At 35.2% G+C, this 23,185-nt stretch overlaps 1 protein-coding gene across 1 annotated transcript in view; it reads left to right on the forward strand.

The window, feature by feature from the left end:
- Positions 1-23,185, forward strand: part of LOC6036591 — a 116,783-nt gene that overhangs the window by 89,764 nt on the left and 3,834 nt on the right. Inside the window, exons 7-12 of the mRNA XM_038259468.1 lie at positions 14,215-14,437; positions 18,964-19,346; positions 19,412-20,235; positions 20,467-20,629; positions 20,694-20,800; positions 20,862-21,109. Of these exons, the coding sequence (XP_038115396.1) occupies positions 14,215-14,437; positions 18,964-19,346; positions 19,412-20,235; positions 20,467-20,629; positions 20,694-20,800; positions 20,862-21,109 (1,948 nt within the window). The remainder of the gene's footprint in view (positions 1-14,214; positions 14,438-18,963; positions 19,347-19,411; positions 20,236-20,466; positions 20,630-20,693; positions 20,801-20,861; positions 21,110-23,185) is intronic.

Here is a 23,185-nt window from a genome sequence, read left to right on the forward strand (position 1 = left end):
CGCCTTATCCACTGAGCTTCTATCGGATGGTGAAGTAAAACGTCGGTCCCGGTTTCTCCTGTCTCGTCAGAGGCGCTGGAGCAGAAATCCCACGTTAGAGGAAGGCCATGCCCCGGGGGGCGTAGTGCCAATAGTTTCGTTTCGGCAGTTTGAATGATCTGTTCGTTTGCCTGCATTTGTTTGCAGAAATGTGAGTCTGCATAAATTTTGCTTTGTTTGCGAGTTTTTAAACAATCTGAAAGAAATTTTTTGAAACGCAATAGTCATAGAATTTATCTCAAAAACGGTGCACTTTATGCAAATTTCTGTTTAGTACATTTCGATGCTAAATCCGATTGAATTTTTACTAGAGCGTCCAATTTCCCGGGGTTACAAATCTCCCGGGAAACGGAAAAATTTCTACCAATTTCCCGGGAAATCCCAGGAATTCCCGGGAAATTTTAAATTTATTGAAAATTGTTCTAATCTTGGTACTGAATAATATTTTGCATCAAAGTTGAATAGTTCATGCAACTACAAGAAAATGTCTATTTTTTTCTAATTTTATAAGCTCAAATCGTGTAATAAATAAATAAAATGATCTCTGATATTTTTGTTGAGAAGATTTTTTTATCAATGTTTCTGAACAGTTATTAAAATGAATCCATACTCCACAATCTTATTTTTTTCTAAACTTGCCCCTGTGACCAGTTTGAGAGTGTATGGTGTGACACATTATGTTGAATCGAATAAAATCATTCAGAAATTATTTTTTTCATAACAAATAACTTTTCTAAACCAAGTTATACTGTTTTCAGCTCTTGAACAAAATGGTTTAGCTTTTTAGTTTTTCCTTAAAATTAAACTTCTCGTGTTTGTTTTACTTCAAACAACTCAATATTTTCACGTATTAGGAGCAAGTTTTTAAACTATGTTTTCATTTTCGTGCACCTCTTAAACAATACAAAGTAGTTTTTAAATGATTTTGTAATGTTTTTTTCCACATGGTTTTCAGGTTTATAATTGACTTCTTTTAAATGTTTTTTCATAGAACGAAAACATGATTTAAATTCTAAGATAAATTGACATCATCCCTCTACCTTTTTTATGTTAAACCATCTAACACCCATTGTTGCACCAGTGCTCCATAATTCTTTTACTTAAATTTTTTTTTTTGATCGAATTAAAGTAATTCTACTTGAAAAAAATCTCAATTTCGCTTTGGCGGTAAAGGGTTTAAATATTATTTATTCGATATCCAATTATTCTTTAAAAAGTTTACCTGAATTGCAATAGTTAATTTTCATTAAGCAAGGTTTCTTTATTTTTTCAATAGCATTTAAAAAAAATTAGGTCCAAAAAATTAACAAATTGTATACTTCTGCTTATATTTCGGGAATTTCCGGGAAATTTTTAAATTTCCCGGGAAACGGGAAATATTTTTTTACGGGAAATCCCGGGAATTCCCGGGACGGGAAATTGGACGCTCTAATTTTTACATATGGGTATCAAATGATCGGTATTTTTTCATACATTGCGGAAGTAATAAAACAAGTATATTCAAAATTTTCACAAAACTACGGGTTTTTGAAAAGAAAAGCCTTAAAAAATATAATTCCACAATATTGGAATCAAATGATCTTTATAACTTTTCAAATGCATCAAGAATCCCGATCTTTTTGTAACCATACTGTACAAACTGAATTTTTGAAAAAAAAATTGAAAATGCGTAGTTTTGTGAAAATTATGAGTATTTCATAAAAAAAAACAACTTTTGAATTGTACGAAAAAATCCCAATCATTTGACACCCATATTGTAATAAGTAGAGAATTGAGAAAATACGTAGTTTTAAGAATTTTTCTGGTATTTTCAAAAAAGGTATTATTACCTTCGAAATGAATGAAAAAATCCCGATCATATTATAAAAAACCTTTTTGAGTATTTTTTTTTCAAAAATACGTAGTTTCGACAAAATTCCGAATATTTTCAAAAAAAATGTGATTATTACTATTGAAATGTATGGAATAATCCCGATTATTTGATACATTTTGTGAAAAAACTGAAAATTTAGGTTTTTTTTTCGAAAATACGTAGTTTTGTGAAAATGTTGAGTACTTTCAAAAAAAAGTCATAGCTTTCGATCATTTGATAATATGGGTAAAAATCTGAAAATTTTAGTATTCTTTCAAAAATACGTAGTTTTTTGAAAATTTTGAGTATTTTTAATAATTTGGTGTTATTACTTTCGAAATGTATGAAAAAATCCCGATCATTTGATACCCATATTGCAATAATGAAAATTTAGAGTTTATTGGAAAAAAAATATTTAAAAAAAAAATAGAAAAAAATCCATGATTATACAATAATAGTCAATGATTTTTTCATACGATTCAAAAATAGTTTCGACAAAATTCCGAATATTTTCTAAAAAATGTGATTATTACTATTGAAATGTATGGAAAAATCCCGATTATTTGATACAAAACTGAAACTATAAGTTTTTTTTTCGAAAATACGTAGTTTTGTGAAAATGTTTAGTACTTTCAAAAAAAAGTCATAGCTTTCGATCATTTGATACCCAGAATATTTTTTTTTGAACATTTTAGTATTCTTTCAAAAAAATTTTTTTTAGTATTTTAAATAATTTGGTGTTATTATTTTCAAAATGTATGAAAAAATTCCGATCATTTGATACCCATATTGCAATAATAATAATTTTGAGTTTATTGAAAAAAAAATTATTCAGAAAAAACAGAAAAAAATCCATGATTATTCGATTATACTCAATGATTTTTTCATACGATTATAGCCAATGTCTCCCATATTTCCAAAATCCCATAAGCTCTGTGCTTTAGTTATGCACGCCTCGGTTTTGCATCCCCCATATGCGGTACTAAACCGAGGCATGACTGTAGTTGATCTCCTTTTCAGTATTTCATTACCGCCATTTTGGGCGCCTTCTTGGATTTGAAAATGCAAAATCACTTTAGCGTAGTTTAGGGATCACATTTATACTCGACAATCAAAATATGACAACAATATTTTTTTTGTTATGATTCGATTACAGTCCAGACTCACTTCGGATAATCGAATCACGAACAAAAAAAATCGTATTTTTTTCATTTTCTTGTTTTTAACATAATATTTGAGTTCTTTAACCCCATTTTAGTCAAATTTGAGTTGTTGATTGCCTTTTAAAAAATAAAATGCATTTTTCAATATTGCATCACCGCCATTTTGATCGCCATCTTGGATTTAAAAATTCTAAATAATTTTAGCGTAGTTAAGGGGTCATACCTATGCTCAACAATAAAAAAATAGACAACGAAAAAAATTGTTTTCGTGATCCGATTATCCGAAGTGAAATTTTTCCGAGGCCTTCGGATAATCGAGTCTGGACTGTATAATGTTGTTTAAAAATGAATGCTTTCAAAATACTGGCAACACTGCCAAAAGATTTTACCCTGCTAGGACATAGTTTTTTTAAATAGGTAGGTTGACCCCTGAAACCATGAAATCATAAAAAATGGCAAGGTCACACCAAACAAGAAAAACTTTTCATTCCAGAAATTTTTCTAAAACTTTACGAGTTCGTCTTTCTAATAATTTTTAAAGATTAAAAATTGGAATTCAATAAAATGATAAATCCCACTGTTACAATTAAAATACCTCTTGGCTACTATCACCTCCCTACTAGTCATCACCGCAGATAGTAGCCAAGAGCAACCCTCGACATCACCCAACACCTCCAATCAATCCCCAATCGATTCGGTCAATCGTCGCTACCGTTTGAACCTGATAGCACGCACCAATTCTCGGTCTCGGCATACCGGTCTTACGCGGACCACTCACTTCAAGTTCCAGTCTCGTCCAGGTTCTCGCCGCGTTCGGTTCGGTTCAAGAATTTGCACCACTCCTTAGTTCTACGCGGCGTTCAAACTAGTTTCTAAACAACAACAACGAGGTCAAGTCCGGCGCGATCCCCGCCCAGGGTCAGCAACGACTTGCGCGGGTCGCTCAAGTGTGACTATTGCTTGGAAATATAAACGAACCTGCTACAATACAGTAGAACCTCGATGGTTTGACAGTGGTTGGTGTCGGAGTCAGAAACAAAACGTGAAAGTTAAATCGTGCCAAACAGTCAGTAGTGGACGGCAGTGGCCAAAAGCTCGGTGAGCTTCCGGAACCATCGGTCGTGGTCAGGTTGGCTTGGCTTTGTGTGTGTGACGCGTTCGAGGACGGAACACAAATTGATTCCAAAAGGGGGGGGGGGGGGGCGGACAGGTGCAACTCTCCAATCGTTCAAACAGAAGAAGTTTAGTGCATTTTTAGGTAGTTTGAAACGGTCGATTAGGCAAACTAATGAGCATATTGGCGGTGTATAGCTGAAACTGTTGATGAGTCGAACGTAATGATCTCTGACTGAAGTGAAAATCTCATGTGCGCGAGGGCGAGGTGTCTTTCACCGAGGGACGACGCTTTACGATGGAGGGGAAGAATTGGGTTGTTTTGTTTCTTTTCGCGGTGCGGCGGCTTTGCGCAAAAGGATGTTCGTGTTAAATGGTCTTGACAGGTTAATTGAGCGAAACTTGGAAGGAGGAAGTTTAGTTTTGAAGGGTACACTTAACCATTAACAGTTAATTTGATATTGATGGCTTTGCAGTAATATAATTGATAAAATCTGAACTACTCTATATGAAAAAAAAAATCAATCCATTTCCAACCAATTTACTGCGTACTTTCAAAGATACGTGGTATTTTTTTCATTTTTTTTTATATGCAAGTTCGGCCATTGCAAAAAAAAATTTAACTTATGTCATTCGTTTAGGCAAATCAAAACTATAAAAAATACAGTGATTTTGAGTGCATTTTTATTTCAAATATATTTTTTTATTTTTTTTTTGTTGTATATATCCTAGAAAACCATTCTCATGCTAAGCATTGTAAAATGTCATTATAAAGCCCTGTAATTTGCAATACAACATATTGATGTACATTACAAATTTTATGAAAAATGTTGCCTACTGACAAACATTTTTAAAATATCTAAACTTTTTGACATGTTTTCAATATTTTTCAAAAAGTCAAAATTGTTTTCTTTTTATTGAATTATTTCAAAATATAACAAAAAACAAATATTTTTAAATATCCAAACTTTAATGACATGTTTTCATTTTTTTCTCATTATCGAAAAGCTAAAAATATAATTGAAAATGTTGAATTGTTTGCCTAACATTATTAAGAATGAATAATCAGTTCATGATAACAATTTTTTCTGCTATTTTGAAAAAAATATTGTCAAACATTTTTTAATCTCCAAACTTTTATTCCATGTTTCAATATTTTTCAAAAAGTCAAAAAAAACTCTTATTGAATTTTTATAAAATATAGCTCAAATGTTGATAGTTTGCTTAACATTTTTAATGAATAATCACCTCTTGATTACAGTTTTTTTTTAAATATCCAAACTTTCATGTCCTTTTTTGAATATTTTTTAAACAGTAAAAATTTAAACATTTTAAAATATAATTAAAATAAAATTCTTCTATTTGGTAAAAAAAATGTCAAACATTTTTAAACATCCAAACTAACAAACTTTTTTTCAAAATAGCTGAACAAATTGTAATCAAGAGTTGATTATTCATTAAAAACGTTAGGCAATTTATCAACATTTCAGCTATATTTAAAAAAATCAATAAGAGAATATTTTTTGACTTTTTGAAAAATATTGAAAACTTGTCATAAATTTCAATATTTTTCAAAAGGTCAAAAAAATATTCTCTTATTGAATTTTTTTTTAAATATGGCTGAAATGTTGATAAATTGCTTAACATTTTAATGAATAATCAACTCTTGGTTACAATTTTTCAGCTATTTTTAAAAGCAAATTAAATTCTCGAAACTTTTATGTAATTTTTTTAATATTTTTTTAAAAATAGTAATAATTTCAACATTTTTAAATATAATTTAAAAAAAATCTACTATTTGGAAAAAAATATACTATTTGGTAAAAAAAATTGTCAAACATTTTTAAATATCCAATTTTTTATTACTTGTTTTCAATATTTTTCAAAAAAGTTTAAAAAAAATCTCCCTTTGAAAAGTTTTGGAAATATAACTGAAATGTAGATTTTTTACTTAACATTTTTGATGAATAATCAATTCTTGATTACAATTCATTAAGCTATTGTGAAAAGTATTGCATTTTTTTTTTGAATACTCAAACTTTTATGTCATGTTTTTAATAATTTTTAAACAATACAAATTTAAACATTTTAAAATATAATTTAAAAAAAAATATTCTTTTCGGTAAAAAATTTTTCAAACATTTTTTAATATCCGAACTTTTATGACAAATTTTCAATATTTTTCAAACATTAAAAAAAATCTCTTATTGATTTTTTTTTAAATATAACTAAAATGTTAATTGTTTGCTTAACATTTTTAAATGAATAAACAATTCTTGATAACAATAAAAACCCCATTTTCTCGCAATTTTGTTTTGTTAAATTGCATTTTGTGTAGTTTGGTTCGCAAGGAAGTGTTTTGAAGGATCTTAACAATGAGGAAAAGATGTCAAAGATCTGGCAGCCCTATCCATAATTAATTAAAATTGTCGGATGTCATTTTGAAAATGGCTCCCGGTACCAAGGCCTTTTGAAATCTGGCAACCCTGTCAAGACGTATTTATCAATCATTTGAAGGTTTTGTAATGAATTTGTTATTTGGAACTATCTACTGTAAATTGTTATATAGGTCAATGAAAAACTATTCCAAATTTGCTTTGCGAAAAGAATTGGCTGGAAAAGGACCTCATTTCTTATTTTGCAGATGGATATTTTATAGGAAATTCTGTTAATCTGGGAACGCTGCCAAGCAGAACTTAAATATTTTCGAAAACAATGACCTTTTAATTATCTTCTCGAATAAATATTTGATTAGGACTTTTCAAAAGAACAAAAAAATTACAATCTAATAAAAAATTCCCATTTTTAAATAACTTTTCAACGAATCAAATTCTAGAGAGCTGCTCAACTGTCTTTTGAGTTCTATAAACAAACCTCCAATTTCGGCACAGTCAGCCTACATTCTGCCGGTTAATCCTGCGGGCAATGTCACACCTATCAAACAGACGCCGTCAGATAAGGCTATCTGGAATGTCGCTATTCGAATGGTTTATAAATGACTAAATGGGAACAATAAAATCGCAATTGTTCGATTTATCTAGGGTGTAATTTGGATTGTTGTTTTAATTAAAAGTGTTTTTTTATTATTGTTTGTAAAATTTACAGAAAAAATTATTAAAAAACGAAAAATAAATAAATGGTACAGCATTTGGCCACTTTACCCTACCAAATAAGCAATATCAGTCGGATTGCTTCTGATAACCGCAAACAAAGCCTTCTGGCACTCACCTTCCGAGAGTGTCCAGTAGTGGACAGTTGATTTATGACCCCACCATTAGTCACGAGAACCGGTCGTCTCGTCTCCGGTGATAACGGATTATCCCTGTGTCTGATTTTCTGAGTAAAGTTCACGCGATGTTACGCGCCTGATCAAAATTTTAGACTTTTTAAAGTGAAATTGCATAAAATAAGACCTTAGAAATTTAAATAAAATCAGGAGATTTTTGATAATAACTTGTATGATACTGGAAAATAACTCTTATCACGGAATGTGGCATGTGTGTGATCACGCTGTCCCTTTCGCCTCGGAGAGGCAGTTCAAGTGATCCATCAAATTTGCCAAACAGCTCCTCCTCTTGTGAATGGCAAGCTGGTGTGAACTGTCATGTGCACGGGGCGTGAAAAGTCCGCCTTTGATAACTGCGTAGGTGCTGGGAGGCCGGGTCACCGGAGCAAAATAGCCATCAACCGGAAAAGGGGGCGTGCGATCAGGACGGGGTTGATTTACGATCTGTGAAAAAGGGAAGGGTACCCTGAACGTGACAGATTGGCCACTTTTGGATGGGTTTTAGGGTTTAATTATGCGTCAAATGATTGAAGTAATTTATTTTAATTGAATCCAGTAAAATTTGTACGAAAATTGTAATAAATATTTAATGCATCACTTCCAAGAAGCAACATCCTTTCCCAGAACTCTCCAGAACCATTTCTACAACCTTCCGCGAACCATGTCGCAAATCCATCAAGCTTGAAACCAAACTACCAATCGAACAACCTTGTGATAAGACCCAAATTGCTATCGTTAGCCCATTTCTTCCCGAAAAACTTACCCCAAATTTTGAGTTCCCGCATTTTTTGTGTACTTCCGTTATCGAAACTCTGTCACAACAAAAATTGCCAGGTAACGTTGTGCAATCAGCTAATCAGGCAGAGTGTTTATCAGGCTGCAAATTCGTGAGACTTCGTGAGCCAGCGACACCTGGAACGCCACCCCGAGTGAATCAGTTTGTGTTCAACCCGCGAGCGATTGGGAAGTCCCTAATCGAACAAATTGTGCTATTTCTATACAGAAGAACCAGTCGGTACAGTCAATGAAGACATTCGCAAGGACTAAAACACCAACAGAAGCAAGTGAACATGTTAATCCCAAACTTTGAGTGGAAACCGCGTGAAAACGGGCATGATCTGGGCGTTCCGCTGGAGGTGCGACCTCCGCCGATGGTCCGGAGAACCCGTCGGCTGCTGGGCAGTCGCCAAGTCTACCAAATCAACCGGCTGCAGTCGCGCAAGCTAAGACTTCGCCACAAGGTCATCGGCGCGTACGGAACCTACCTCGGCAGTCGCTGCTCGGGCGCTAGCGCCAGCGTCGAAACGCTGAACCTGCTGGCGGCCAGCCGATCCATTCCGGAGTTCCGTGGACCAGTTTTGGTAATCAATCGTCGGTTTTTTTTCTATTTGTGCGCTGCATTGTTCTGCGTTATCTCCATCGAACCACTCGGTATCAACAATTGTTCGTCGGACACAATGCCGCGGGATCTATTTTTAATCCCGACGGGATGACCGGACCGGATTGACCTTCTCGCAACCGATAAATCATCCCACCCGATGGGGAAGTTTTCTTTTAAGTCTCATCCGGGCTTAGCCAGTGCGCTCGAGGGCACGTTTGAAGAAGTCATGTAATCGATAAGAGCGTGAACAGATAAGGTGGGGGACAACAGAAGAGAGGGGGATTGTCCCGTTCTAAAGTGGGTTGCTAGCGGAAGTCTCGAGGATCATTATGTTTCGATTGATTGTAATTCTTTGTGGTGAGCCGACTAGGGTCGATGAAGACATTAGATCTGAAGGAAAATTGTGTGATTTTGTAATTTGGGTTTTTTTGCAAGTTGGTTTTCAGATACGAACATTGACAAGAAACTTATTCTAAATCAAGTTTTTTGTTTTGCCATCCTCTGTTTATGCTTTTCCTCGATATATACAAAGAAAATTCAAAAACTTATTTATTGAGCAATTCCAGCTCAAATCAGGAATTTTTCTGGTACTTTTGTACCCGACCCTCTCCGATTTCAATGAATTTTTGTAGACATGTTATCCTAGGCCTATATAAACCATTTTTGTGTATATGGAGCCAATAGTACTCGAAAGTAACATTTGAGGAAAGCGTAAGGTATTTAAATATTTTTTGTATTTTGAAATTTAAAAATTACTATATCTCGAAGCCGTTGCGTCGTATCAAAAAGTGGTCAAAGACAAACTTGTAGGAAATTGGACGGGCTTTCTAAAAAAAAACACTGAAACAAAAATACACGCCACATCTATGTGATTTTTTGGTTTTTAAGTCTAAAACTTAAATTTAAAGGTGATGTCACGATATTTTTTCGTTCAAAATTTTTGAGGAAATAGCCTAAAATGTTACCAAAAGACTGATGAAAAATGCAGGATGGTATGTCTTTCCTAAACAAATACAAAAATCATTTACTAAAACTGTTTTTATTGAAAAGTGGTCTAAACGTAAAATTTTTTAAAAACCAATAGTGGGGATCGATTTTCCAGACAATTTTACATAAAAGTCTCCATATTGACCACCATATTACGCCCTCCTCAAATGTTACTTTCGAGTACTATTGGCTCCATATACACAAAAATGGTTTATATAGGCCTAGGATAACATGTCTACAAAAATTCATTGAAATCGGAGAGGGTCGGGTACAAAAGTACCAGAAAAATTCCTGATTTGAGCTGTAATTGCTCTATTTGAACTCAAACTCAAATATTTTTATTTTGCATGGAAACTATCCAGATAAATTTATCCCAACTCTAGAATAAAATCTCAATGTTTTATGTACTATCCAAAATGAATTCTAAAAGCTTTTTAATTAAAAAAAAAACAAAACCCCAAATTTAGAACATTTTTTTGTAAAATTCGTAATTTTTTTTTTTTGAGTTTTTATGATATTAACAACAACAACTTTGGAAAGAATTTTATGATCGATTTGATGTCTTGGGCAAAGTTGTAGGTATGGATATCTGAAAATAATCATATACGGTAAAACAAAATTGGGTGATTTTTAATTTCACTTTTTGTCACTAAAACTTGATTTGTAAAAAAAAACACTGTTTTAATTTTATTTGATCTTTGTTTTTCGAGATTTATTTTATGAATTTTTGATAAAATGCACAATTTTCAAGTTATAGCCAACTTCAACTTAGGTATTTTTTTTAATAATTTTTTAAAGAATTAGTGTCATGAAAAAATATTTCTATATTTTTTTAAAATATAAAACATTCGTGAAATAATTTCGATCTTTTTAAAAACAATATTTTTATTTTTTTTAATTGAGACTGACATTTCAAAAGCGCATAATATTGAATTTTCGACCCTTTTGAATTGGTATTAACAAAGTTCAAAAAAAGCAAAATATGAAGAATTTTGTCAGGTCTAGAAAAATATTTTTTTTCAAGATTGGGAAAACATGGGCATTTATTTAGAAAAATGAATAACTACGACTATTTTCCAAAAAAAACCTAAAATGGCTATAACTTGAAAACGATGCACATTATAAAAATTTCACTGTAGTACTTTTTAATTGCAAAATCTATTTTACATCAAAAAATGAAGTTAAAAAAATTTTGCGACCAACATCTCGATTTTTTTTTTAAATCCGTATTGATTTTCAAAACTCGGTCAAAAATTGTTTGCACATTCTGGAAATTTCTGAAAAGTTGTGCCCTAAAACATATCAGGAAATAAAAAAATATGTGTTTTCTGCAAATCAAGTTTTAGTGACAAAAAGTTCCATTAAAAATCATCAAATTTGGTTTTGCCGAGTATTATTTTTTTCAGTGTAATCCTTATTCATACCAATACAACTTTGCCAAAAACACGAATTCGATCGAAAAATTCCTGCAAAAGAAAGCTACAGATTTTCGAATTTTCATACATCATTTTTGTATGGACAGCTGCCATATTTGTATGGAAAATTCTATGACAAACCAATGACGCAAAATGGCTTCTTTGGACATACCGAAGGCACCAGAAAAGATTCAGCCGGATTAAAAAATACAAAAATTAAAAGATCAACGAAATTCAAAATTAAAAAAAAATGATTTAAAAATCTTTGAACATTTTCAAAAATTGTCAATTCAAATATGACCAGAAATAAAACTTTTTTCCTTCTCCGAAATCAAGAATTTATTGAAAAAAAAACCCACAGAACATAGTTTAAAAAACGGATAAACTTTTTGATGCATCTTGCAATGGAGACATTATTTGTTTATTAATTTATTAATTTTGCAACGAACATCTTTGCAAAGGAACTCAAATTAAAAAAAAATAAAATTTTGGGGGCTTTATCTTTTTTTTTGTAATCAATCATTTCACTAAGCACCGATGAAAATTAATAGTAATATTGCGCAATTCTCACTAACTTGGACTTCGCACTAAATTATTGCTATCGATCGCACTATTGCGACGAGTCAAACTGGCTTGGAAATTTTTAATTTTCTTAAAAATGATCAAAGCGAGCCGATGTTGCTCACCTGTCAATCGCAATTTTAAAGTGCGAATGTCCAGTTTGGTGGAAATTGCGACTGGAATTGTAAATAAACAACTGCTGGTTGCCTAGTTTTTGGAAATTTTGTTGTCAAAAGTGCGAGAGAAAAGTGTGGACCAAATCCAAGTTACAGTGCAAGGATCAATAAATACTTTAAACATAAAGATAACAAATAATGTTTTAAAAAACGATAAAAAATGCATAAAAATGTATTTGTTCTGTATACTTACGTAGAACAAGTGCAAAAAATGATTTCATAAAGAGGTTAAAAACTGGGTGATGAATTGAGAGAATGCGTTACGTGATTTTCGAATGATCCCACTTTGTTTACATCTACAAAGTAGGTGGCTGTTCAAGCACAAGCATGACTTTTTGCTTACTGGTAAATGAGCTGTTTGATTATCAGTAATATGTGTTTTATTTTGTCTAGTTTCTGATATTTTTTGCTGGCAAATTGTTGCGTTTCGATCGGTTAGAAGAGACTGCGGCGAGAGTGTCATTCTGCGAGGTCGCAGATAAATTCCCTAGCTGATTTTGGAATCCTGCAGCACTTCCTGGTCCAACGAAAAAAAACATCGCTAATTCGGGTGAAGCTGATCCAACAAACAGGTCCTACAGGTCCTCAAAAGCCACACTTTTTGTTTTTTTTTTCTTTCTTCAAAAAAAACAATTTTTAATAATCGATAACAATACTCTCTACTTTTGGCGAGCAGTAAATTGGTTCCACTTTGACAGCTCAAAATTGAGGCCGTTTTGCGAACCACTATTCAGCACGCAGGTTTAAAAAACGAACTTTTTTTAACTTTATTCAATTTTTTTTTTAAATATCATTCAAAGTATGATAAAATAAAGTTAAATTAAAATACAAAATAATAAATTAAAAATACCACAAAAAAGAATATAGTAGTAAATCCATGACTTACTCATTGCTAATGAATCAAATTGAAACCATCCAGTACACAACATACTTCACAGTGGGCTTACCCCGATGAAATCGCACAAATTTTCCAAACTGCACTCAAGTGCACTAGACAGACTAGACTTCGAATCATCAGCCTGGAATTTCTGTTCCACAACTTTATCGACACTGACCTACACGGGACAGAAGATTTCTCAAATAAATTAACAAGTTTAAAGCCCTTGTAGAACATCACAACATTACAACACCTCGTCGGACCACCCACGGCGATGTTTGGCAAATTTATTTATGTTTGTTTTCACTTTTTTTTGCCCCAACTATAAATGTTAGTTCAGAAATTGATACCCGCGAAGCGCGCCGATAGGTAGTGCAAACACGTGTTTTGTATACACTATCGAGTTGAAGTGTTGCAAAAGTGCTGCGAGGGCACTAGTGCCGGCAGTTGATTGAAAATATTGGATATTGATGGTTTTCACTGAATTTTATCTTGCACGACCGTATCACGTTTCGCCGTGCGTTCGATCTTAATGAAAGCATGGAACAACAACGTGTTCAAAGATAAACGGGGGTGCTACTGTGTTGATAAAAACTAAACAATTTTTCTACAGTATGATAAGCTAATAAAACATTACTACTGTTTAGATCCGCAACGAACTTTCCGAGAAATAAGTCGCAAAATTGGAAATTTTTACATTGAGATTGATCGAAAGGAGAAATTTCATTCAGTCGCGCCGATTGACAGCTGAATCTTATCAGCAATTGGCGGCGAGCTTCTTCCGGTTTGATTTACAGCACGCAGTTCAACCGAATATAAATGCAATATATCTTATCAGTGAATGTTCGATGTAAAAATAATAACCAATTTTGCGTGTAACCGTTCTATAATTACCATTTTATGGACCCGTTAAGGTGAAGCTGTCCGAGCTCGCGCCGACCATAAATCAGGCGAAACAAAGTCCCCTTAATCCCCGTATTTCACGTTCCGCTTCAAAAGTATATTCCTGATATGGACCTTTCCAGAAAGTCGGAACAAAACAATACAGATGTTCGATTTATTCGATAAAGTATCTTAAAATAAAAGTGAGGCTAATTTTGCTACACGGCTCTGCGATCCAATAAAACTCGCATCAATCCATCAAACTGGAATAAACATTCCGACACAGAGAGCTACTCGCTAAATTTAGTTCATTCCTCCGGGCAATCTGTAACCGATCAGCTAAAGTGCCACTCATTTTTGTCCCCCTCTCAAGAAAACACCCTCATCCCATCAATCACCGCAATTTTGTCAACTTCCGCCTTGTCATGGTCAGACCATAACAAAAAAAAAATCAACATCTTCTTCTCTTTTTCTCTTTCCAGCCCCTTCAGCTGAGGGCCGTGTCCAGTCCCTCGTTGACGGAACCGACGCCACCGGTGGCAATCACCACAACGGCCAACACCGTGCTCCAGCAGCAGCAGCAGCATGCACCGGCGGCGATGACGAAGGATGGCCGTTTGGCTGTGACCCAGCAGCACCAACAGCTCGGCAATAAGGCCGTGGTGCTGGCCAAAACCGGCGGCCACCACAATCCGTCGCAGCAGGGTGAGTTTCATTTGAGAGAGGGAGTTTTAAATTTTGTTTTTTTTAATGCATAAATAGGATCTGAATCTGCTAGGTTAGTAACGTCGGGACGATAACGATAATTTATCGTTATCGTTATTTCGATAATTCTATCGGCGATATTCTTATCGATAACACTGACCAACAAAAATCGACAAAAATGACTGCGCAGGCTCCATTCGAAGGGAATCATGAAGTTTGAGGTCCTTAGAAACAAGTGCACTTTGAATTTTTCAAAAATATTTATGCAGTGCCGAATGGTTTTTATTGTTTTTATAATGGAGGATAACTCATTTTTAAACATTTCTAAAATAAAAAAAATCATGCTGTTCAATGCTTTCACCAAAATATATTTTTTTTTTTTTGAAAATGCAGTTAAAGTTGCAAAGTATCAATACTCAAAAATGTTCACAAAAAAAGCAAAGTAATCCACTTTAACGACCCCCGGGTCTTTTGTGGTCCCTGTTGCAAGTTTCTGCTCATTTCTAGACGTCCGAAGGTTATGAGTGGTGAGTCACCCGAAACCTCTTTTACGCAAATGGACCGACGTTTTACTTCCTCATCCGATAGAAGGCGTGGTCAGGCAAATCTCGTCTCGAAAAATGCCACCGGGTCCGTCTGGGATTGAAGCCAGGCCATACTGGGGTTTAGAGACTACCACGCTAACACCACTAAACCACCGGACCCGGCTGTTCACATAATATCGTATTTTTCAATATGGGTATCGAATAAAATAGAATTTTGTTTGTTTTTTTACTTCATTAGATTTTTTTAATTCCAAGATTTTCACAAAATACCGTATTTCTTGAAAATTCTCAAATTTTAAAAAAATTCAATTTTTGATGTACGATTTTTTATGCATTTTTATATTTTTAGAGTGTTTTTTAAATACAATGTTTTCACAAAATACCGTATTTTTTCGAAAGTACTCAAATTTTTATGATCGGCAATATGGGTATCAAACTAAGCGAAATTTTATGTGCATTTTCAGTTTATTATAATTTTTCAATAAAACACTAAAATTTTCATAATATACTGAATTTTTCGAAAATATTAAAATTTTCGAAATTCTCACATGAAGCAATTTAATGCATTTTAACTTTTTTCTGTTAATCACTAGATTTTTTGCAAAATAACTTAAGTTCTGAAAAAAACTCAAACATCTATAATTTGATGCATGCAAAATTTCGCTTCGTTTGATTGATACTCACATTGCATATTTTGAAAATATTAATATTTTCGAAAAAATATGGTATTTTGTGAAAATTTTAGCATTTTCAAACAACAAAACTTAAATAAGCAAACAAAATTTCACTTCGTTTATGGGTATCAAATCAATTGCAAATTTATTTGTTATTTGTTTGATACCCATATTGCAAATTTCAAAAAATGAGTATTTTCGAAAAAATACGGAATTTTAAGAAAATTTTAGTATTTGCCAAAAAAAACTTAGTAAAACCATTAGGATTGAAAAAGCATACAAAGTTTCGTTTCGTTTGCTGCCCATATTGCAAATTTTAAAAACTTGAGTATTTTCGAAAAAATACGGTATTTTGTGAACAATTTTGAGAAATTATAATTTAAACTTACTACATTCAAAAAATTAATATTCTTCATGAAAATATGAAAATTTAAAACAATTCGTTGAATGAATTCAATTGAAGAAAGATTGAGTTATGAGCAGTTCTCTATACAAAGTCGGTCTTTTTTTATTAATTTTTTCAATTTTTGTATTTTTTAATCCATCCATAAACCACGTGGACACTTTTTTAGGAATCTGTTACCTCCGCCCCCCCCCCTTCGTGGACAATTGTCCATACAAAAAAAATCTTTTTTGTATGGATCGTGGACAATCGCCATACCCCCCCCCCCCCCCTTCGTGGACAATTGTCCATACAAAAAAAAATCTTTTTTGTATGGATCGTGGACAATCGCCATACCCCCCCCCCCCTAAAGTGTCCACGTGGTTTATGGATGGTCCCATATGCAAAAAAACACTCTTTTTAATTTTTTTTATTTTTTGACATGTTTTAGAGGACATCAAATGCCAACTTTTCAGAAATTTCCGGAATGGACAAAAAATCTTTGACCGAGTTATGATTTTTTGAATCAATACAGATTTTTTTCAAAAAATCAAAATATTGGTCGCAAAAATTTTCAACTTCAGTTTCCAATGTGAAATCGAATTTGCAATCAAAAAGTACTTTAGTGTATTTTTGATAAAGTGCACCGTTTTCATGTTATAGCAATTTTTATGTAACTTTTTTGAAAATAGTCGCAGTTTTTCATTTTTTAAAAATTAGTTCCCAAGTTTGCCCACCTTTGAAAAAAAATAATTTTGAAGAGCTGAGAAAATTCTCTATATTTTGCTTTATTAAACTTTGTTAATACGACCCTTAGTTGCTGAGATATTGCCATGCAAAGGTTAAAAAACAGGAAAATTGATGTTTTCTAAGTCTCACCCAAACAACCCACCATTTTCTAATGTCGATATCTCAGCAATTGCACGCAAAAAAATCAATGTGGTTTGAATAAAAAAAAAATTTGTTGTTTTGACTAACCGAGCAGACGGAAATAACGTGGGAATAACATTTTCTGTTATTTGAAAATACTAAGCCAATAACATTTTATGTTATTTATAACAGGATTTGTTATTCGTTGTTATGATATTTTTGTAATTGGATTGTTATTGTAATAACGGACTAATAACATTTTTAGTTATTCTTCGAACAAAACTTTGTTATTATTTTTTGTTATTTTAACAACTAATCCGATCATCCCAATAACATTTGGAGATATTCTTCCATAACACAAAATGTTATTCCCAAGTTGTTTTGGCTTTCAACCAATATCAGACCAATAACAAATTTTGTTATGATAACATAAACTGTTATTCAACCCTTATGCAAAAATGGATTTTTCAAGAAAATTCCATAACACTTTCTGTTATTTTAACAGTATTTGTTATTGAAATGGCATTAATTTAGTTATTACCGTCTGCCCGGGTAGACGTTTTTTTGTTGAAATAACCCTCAAAACCGATCGAAACAACTCAAAATTTTGAGTTGAAATTACTTGCTGTATTTTGTCAAACTCCTTGGGAAATAACAACAAAAATTTTGATTTGATTCAACCCAAAACGGCGTTGAATCAACTTGACTGTGTTTTTTTGATTTCAATGAAAATTATTGTGGTTTACACGTGCACCCTTTCTGTCAAAATGTTGACATTTTCTCAGTGGGCTGATCGATTTTTTTTCCGTTCCGTGCGGCGAGGTTATACAAATGGATCCGTGGCCTGTTTATCTGAGCGATTCGCGGAATACGAAAAGGTTTTGCTCGAGATTCGGGTTGATTTCCAAGCCACCCAGAATCAGGCCGACTAAAACCCGACAATTGAGATACCAAAGCTGCCACCACCAGAAGTTCCTAATGGTCCGATTTTCAATGATAAAATATGAAACATTTGTGAAATTTTGCGACTTTTTCGAAAAAAATATTTTCAAAAATTAAAAATCAAGACTAACATTTCAAAAGGCAGTAACATTGAATGTTTGGCCCCTTTGAAATGTTTTTTTCGAAAAGATCGGAAAATTTCACGAATGTTTCATATTTCATAACAATTCATAACTCAGTCAAAAATTTTTTGCCCATTCTGTAAATTTTTGAAAAGTTGGCATGTGAGTTCCACGCGCACCGACAAATGATGTCCGGTTGATCCAAAACTGGCACCAACGAGAGCAGGCACTCAGTCTTCAAACGAACGTACCATAAGATACCTCTTTATCTTTGTGCGATCGATTTGTTACAGTTTGTGATGTTCTACATCTAAAATAAGCCTCCATGATAACAACATTCTGTCCAAAAGTGTGTGCAGAAATGTTTTTTTTTTTAATTCAGATTTATCAATACCGAATGAACGGATTTTTTCCGGGTTTATGCAATTCGGTCTAGTTTGGGGTCCCATAAGTCCGTATTGGAAATTATAAAGTTTGGTTATGTTCTAAAAAAGTATTGCTCTGAAAACTGTTGTTAGTTGATACGTAAAAGAGTTATTAGGGGAAATATGCCCATTTTAATCACTCTAAGCCGTTCGACCAATTCTCATCACTTTTGCCGTTTTCCGCTATAAAATCAACATTGTCAGATGTATCAACAATAGAGAGTTGCTTGCTCACTTTTGTTTGAGCTATTTATTGCTTTGGAACCGTCAAAAACACTTTATGAAAGCTGTAATTCATGATCAAAGTGCTGATAGGCCGATAATAGAAATAGGCTGAGAAAGGGTATAGTTCCCTATTTACAAAATTTGAAGCTGGCCATTTACGGAAATTTGTACGTCCCAATCTAACCGCCAGATTGTCCTTGCTGACGGTACCAATTTTACTGTAAATAAAAAAAACAAGCTTCATTTCAAATTGAGTCACAACTAGCTTTATTTGACGTTTACCTGTTAAATTTCCAGTATCTTCAATAATTTAACAATTCACACCCTTTTCTAATTTCCAGTTTCCGAGAGCGTGCTGCAAAAGTTCAAGAAAACCTTCGCCCAGTTCAAACCAACGACCAAAGCAGCCGCTAGTCCCCAACCTCTATCGTCAGTGGGTCCAGGTTCCCACTCGTTCGACGCCGGAACCAACTTCCTTCCCCAGCAACAGCAGCAGCACCCTCCCCACCTGGTGACCACGATGAGCGTCGACAGTGCCGCCAGCGACAGCACCAAGCAGGGCCAACTCACGACGCACCACCGCTTCGGGCCGCTAATCTGGCGCTCCAGCAAGGAACGCCGGAAGACCAAGTCCCACCGGCGGGACAAGTGCAACAGTGGCGACTCCGGCATCCAGGTCGAGCTGGAACCGGACGAGCTGCTGCACGATGGGCTCGATACGGCGGTATGTTTTGCTTGTTGAACATTGACTAGACTGTGGAGAAGACTAACGAGATTTTCAATTTTCAGGAACCAACGGTTTCAACCCACGCCGGCAGCGTGTCCGTGCGGCGGGCCAACTCGGCCAAGGTGTCTTCGGGCGTCACGGGGACGACCCTGCTGAAGCACAAACTCTCCCTGAAAAGCAACAACAAGGAGAACGTGGCGGCCAACGTGTCCCGGCTGAGCGGGAAATCGTTGAGTCAACCGTCCGGGCTGGACAGCATTGCGGCCGGTGGCGAACTGCGGAGGTCAGCGACGGATCTGACCGACTCGGACAGTGACGACCACCACGAGCATCATCACCCGCACCACCATCACCACCCCGATCACCGGCTTCGACCCAGCGACGGCAACGACGACGAAGAGCCGGTTTTCGCCGAAGTTCTCTTTTCGTTCCGACCTGCTGGACCGCAGGAGCTGGCGCTCGAAAAGGGCGCCCTGGTTGAAGTCCTGAAGCGTGAAACCGGCCCGTGGTGGTGGGGCCGGATCAAGTCCGACGCCATCTTGGCCACCGACGAGGACGAAATCGACACCTCCGACTGTGGCTGGTTCCCGATGGACTTTGTCAAGGTGGTGCCGACCTTCAACAAGCCCAAACAGATCATCATCATCAACAACGGGACGCGGAACGGCGAGGACAGCTCGGTCAAGACTGACGGCGACTTGAAAAACTGTGATAGCTTGGACGATCCCACGGGGGCGGGGACGATGATGACGGAAGATGGCGAGGGGGAGGGGCCAGTGGATGCCACCGCTACTAGTCAGGACAGGCAGACCAAGGAGAACGTCATCAAGGAGCTGCTCGAGACGGAGATCAACTACGTCAAGCTGCTCAATTCGCTGTGCTTGGGGTAAGTAGAGTTCAGTGTGAATTTTGTTTATTTTGACCACGCCCCCTCTAAGATTCTGGAAGGTTAAGCTCCACCCACTTTTTCAACTGTTGAGCAAACGGAATGCTGTCTATTTTTCGCTAAAAAAATACTATTTTAAAGTAAAGATAACATTGTCTTCGAGTCTTAATACACCCATGATAACATTTTGTTTAGCAAAACTTAGCAAATAATTTCGACCTACTTCCACAGCTACATCAAACCGCTGCGCGAGCGCGAGGACGTCTTCCCGGCGGAGAGCGTCAACATTGTGTTCTCAAATCTGGAAAAAATCTGGCGGTTTCAGCAGACCTTCCTAGACGCACTCCGGATAGCGGTGCCGAACAACCGGATCGGCGAAGTGTTCCTTGAATACGTAAGCCTGCTCGGAATCTAAACCTCAAAACATACCGCTAACCTTCCACACTTTTCCCCACCAGCAATCGGCGTTCATGATCTACTCTTCGTACTGCAACTCGTACCCGCGGGCCCTGATGGAGCTCGAAAACTACACCCACAATAAGGAAGCGTGCACGATCTTGGAAAAGTAAGTCCCAATATATCGACCTCCATCCTTATGTTCCTAACCCCTCACCTTCCGCCCACAGCTGTCGCGTGGCGCAAAACCTGCCCGAGCTACCCCTGTCGGCGCACCTGCTGGCCCCGATCCAGCGCATCTGCCGCTACCCGTTGCACCTGAGCGAGCTGGTGAAGCACTCGCCCACGCGGAAGGAGCTGCTGCCGCAGCTGAACCTGCGCAAGTGCACCAAGTCCGAGCTGGAAACGCTCGACTGCCGCGAGACGTTCGAGCTGGCCCTGACGGCGATGCGGCGCGTCACCGAGATGGTCAACGAAGGTGAGTTGTTTAGCGGAAAGAGAAAAAAAAAGAGAGTCTGATTTTAAGAGTATAATTTATTCCGAATGATGAAAAAGGCGGGAGGCACTCTGCTTGACCGTTTCCGTCGTCATCTTTTGCTCCTTGCCGTCCGCGCTGCGGTAAATGGTGCTAACTTTGGTGACCTTGGTTCGTCGGTAGTGCGACGCAATCGGGATGTAACGGGTTGGGTGCTGCGGGAAGGTGTGAAGCAAGCTTGACATCAATCAAAGTTAGAGGCGATTGACAATTTGTGGGGAATACCTTTGAATCAGTGTTTTTGGACCGGTTATTGCTTGGACCAGCAACGGGTACGCAGCCCGCGTCGTCCTGAGGAATGTTGTTGATGTCCTCGAATACTTGGGCTGCCGTAGGTTCAGTACGGAAACGGGATTTTGGAATATTCTTTACCTTTGGCATTTTGAAATTGTTTACAAAAAAATAATTTCTGTTGGACTACTTTGATCATAATATCAAGGTTGGTGCTACTGCGCGATTTTGACATTTCGGGCGTTCACCATAGGGACGTGGCGTTACATCGTGCTGCCATCTGGTTTTTTTTAGCGCAAGAGTGGAAAAGTGCTGAGTCATCGTCTAAAAATAGACGGCGTCCTATCTCGCCCAGCAAAATAAAGTCGATAAAGTAGTCGGTTTCGATGAGAAAAAGTGGAAAACGTGGTCTAAAAAAAGCGACGCCATCCCCCTATTCGAGCACCATCTTTGCTTAAAAACCTGGATAGACCTACCAAGTCAGAAGCTTTTCCAACGATTTAACAACTTTGCAACGTTTCCGAAATGGGGGTCATAAATACTCTGCCAACTCACACGAAATCGGAAAAAGTTGCCCCGAAACCTTCGATTTGCGTTAAAAAATTGTCATACGAGGTAATTTTGATTGATCACGAATCCCGAAGGGTAATTCGACCCCTTTAATTTTTGATCACTTTTAACATCAATCCCTTCCCTACTAACCCCGAGTAGGCCGCGGGTAATCGGCTCCCCTCCCACTAACATTTACACACAAGATCCTCTGTAATTATTAAGTCAAATGTAATTACAAAAGCCGACTCGGTCCTAACCAGGTCCCAGTACCGAAAAGGACCTAATAAAAATAATTTTATGAAAAAAAAAATAAATTTTTTTTGATCACTCTAAAAAGTGATTTTCAATAAGTGCAGCCTGAAATCTTTGAAAAATCTATATTTTTGAATGTTTCTGTCAGAAAATAAAATGATTAACGTAAGGTTTTCCACAGAGTAAAAAAAAACTGAATAAGTAAAAGTCTCTTTGACACCAAATTTCCAAATCATTTTATTTTCAGACAGAAACATTCAAAAATATAGATATTAAATTTGTTTAAAAAATATGCCTAAATTTTAAAATTTGCGCATTTTCAAATTCAAATATTAGCAAATTTTAAATCAAAGTTTTTTTTTATTTATCTCAAAAATTCAAAGATTTAAAAACTTGAAAATTTTGAAACATGAAAATTTCTTGAAAATCACATATTTTAAAAAATTATAAAATAAATATTTAAAAAGTAAGACATTTTGAAATTCAAAAAAAAATAATTCAAAAATTATAAAAGTAAGTTTAAATAATTAAAATTCATCCATTTACAAATTGAAAGATTAGCAAACATCGCATTAAAAAATTTAAAAATCGAGATTCCATATTTAAAAAATCAAAGATTTTAAAACTTAAAGATTGCGAAACATAGAAAGTCATTGAAAATCAAATATTTAACAATTAAACACTCAAAAATAATTCAAAATTCAATTCTAAACTTCCAAAATTAAAAAAAAGTTGAAACCAAAAATCACATGGCGTATGTTTAAATTTTATCAATTTACAAATTCAAAGATTCTCAAATATCGCATTACAAATGTAAAAATCAACATTGCTATATTAAAAAAATCAGTGATTTTTTTTAACTTAACAAATTTAAACAATGAAATTCATTTAAAATCCAAAATTTAAAAATTAAACACAAAAAATCATCTAAAATTCAAAAATTAAAAAAAACGAGGATTTGAAAATTTATAAATAAGTGAAAAT

This window comes from Culex quinquefasciatus, chromosome 3 (assembly GCF_015732765.1).
Source record: "Culex quinquefasciatus strain JHB chromosome 3, VPISU_Cqui_1.0_pri_paternal, whole genome shotgun sequence".
Taxonomy (NCBI): domain Eukaryota; kingdom Metazoa; phylum Arthropoda; class Insecta; order Diptera; family Culicidae; genus Culex; species Culex quinquefasciatus.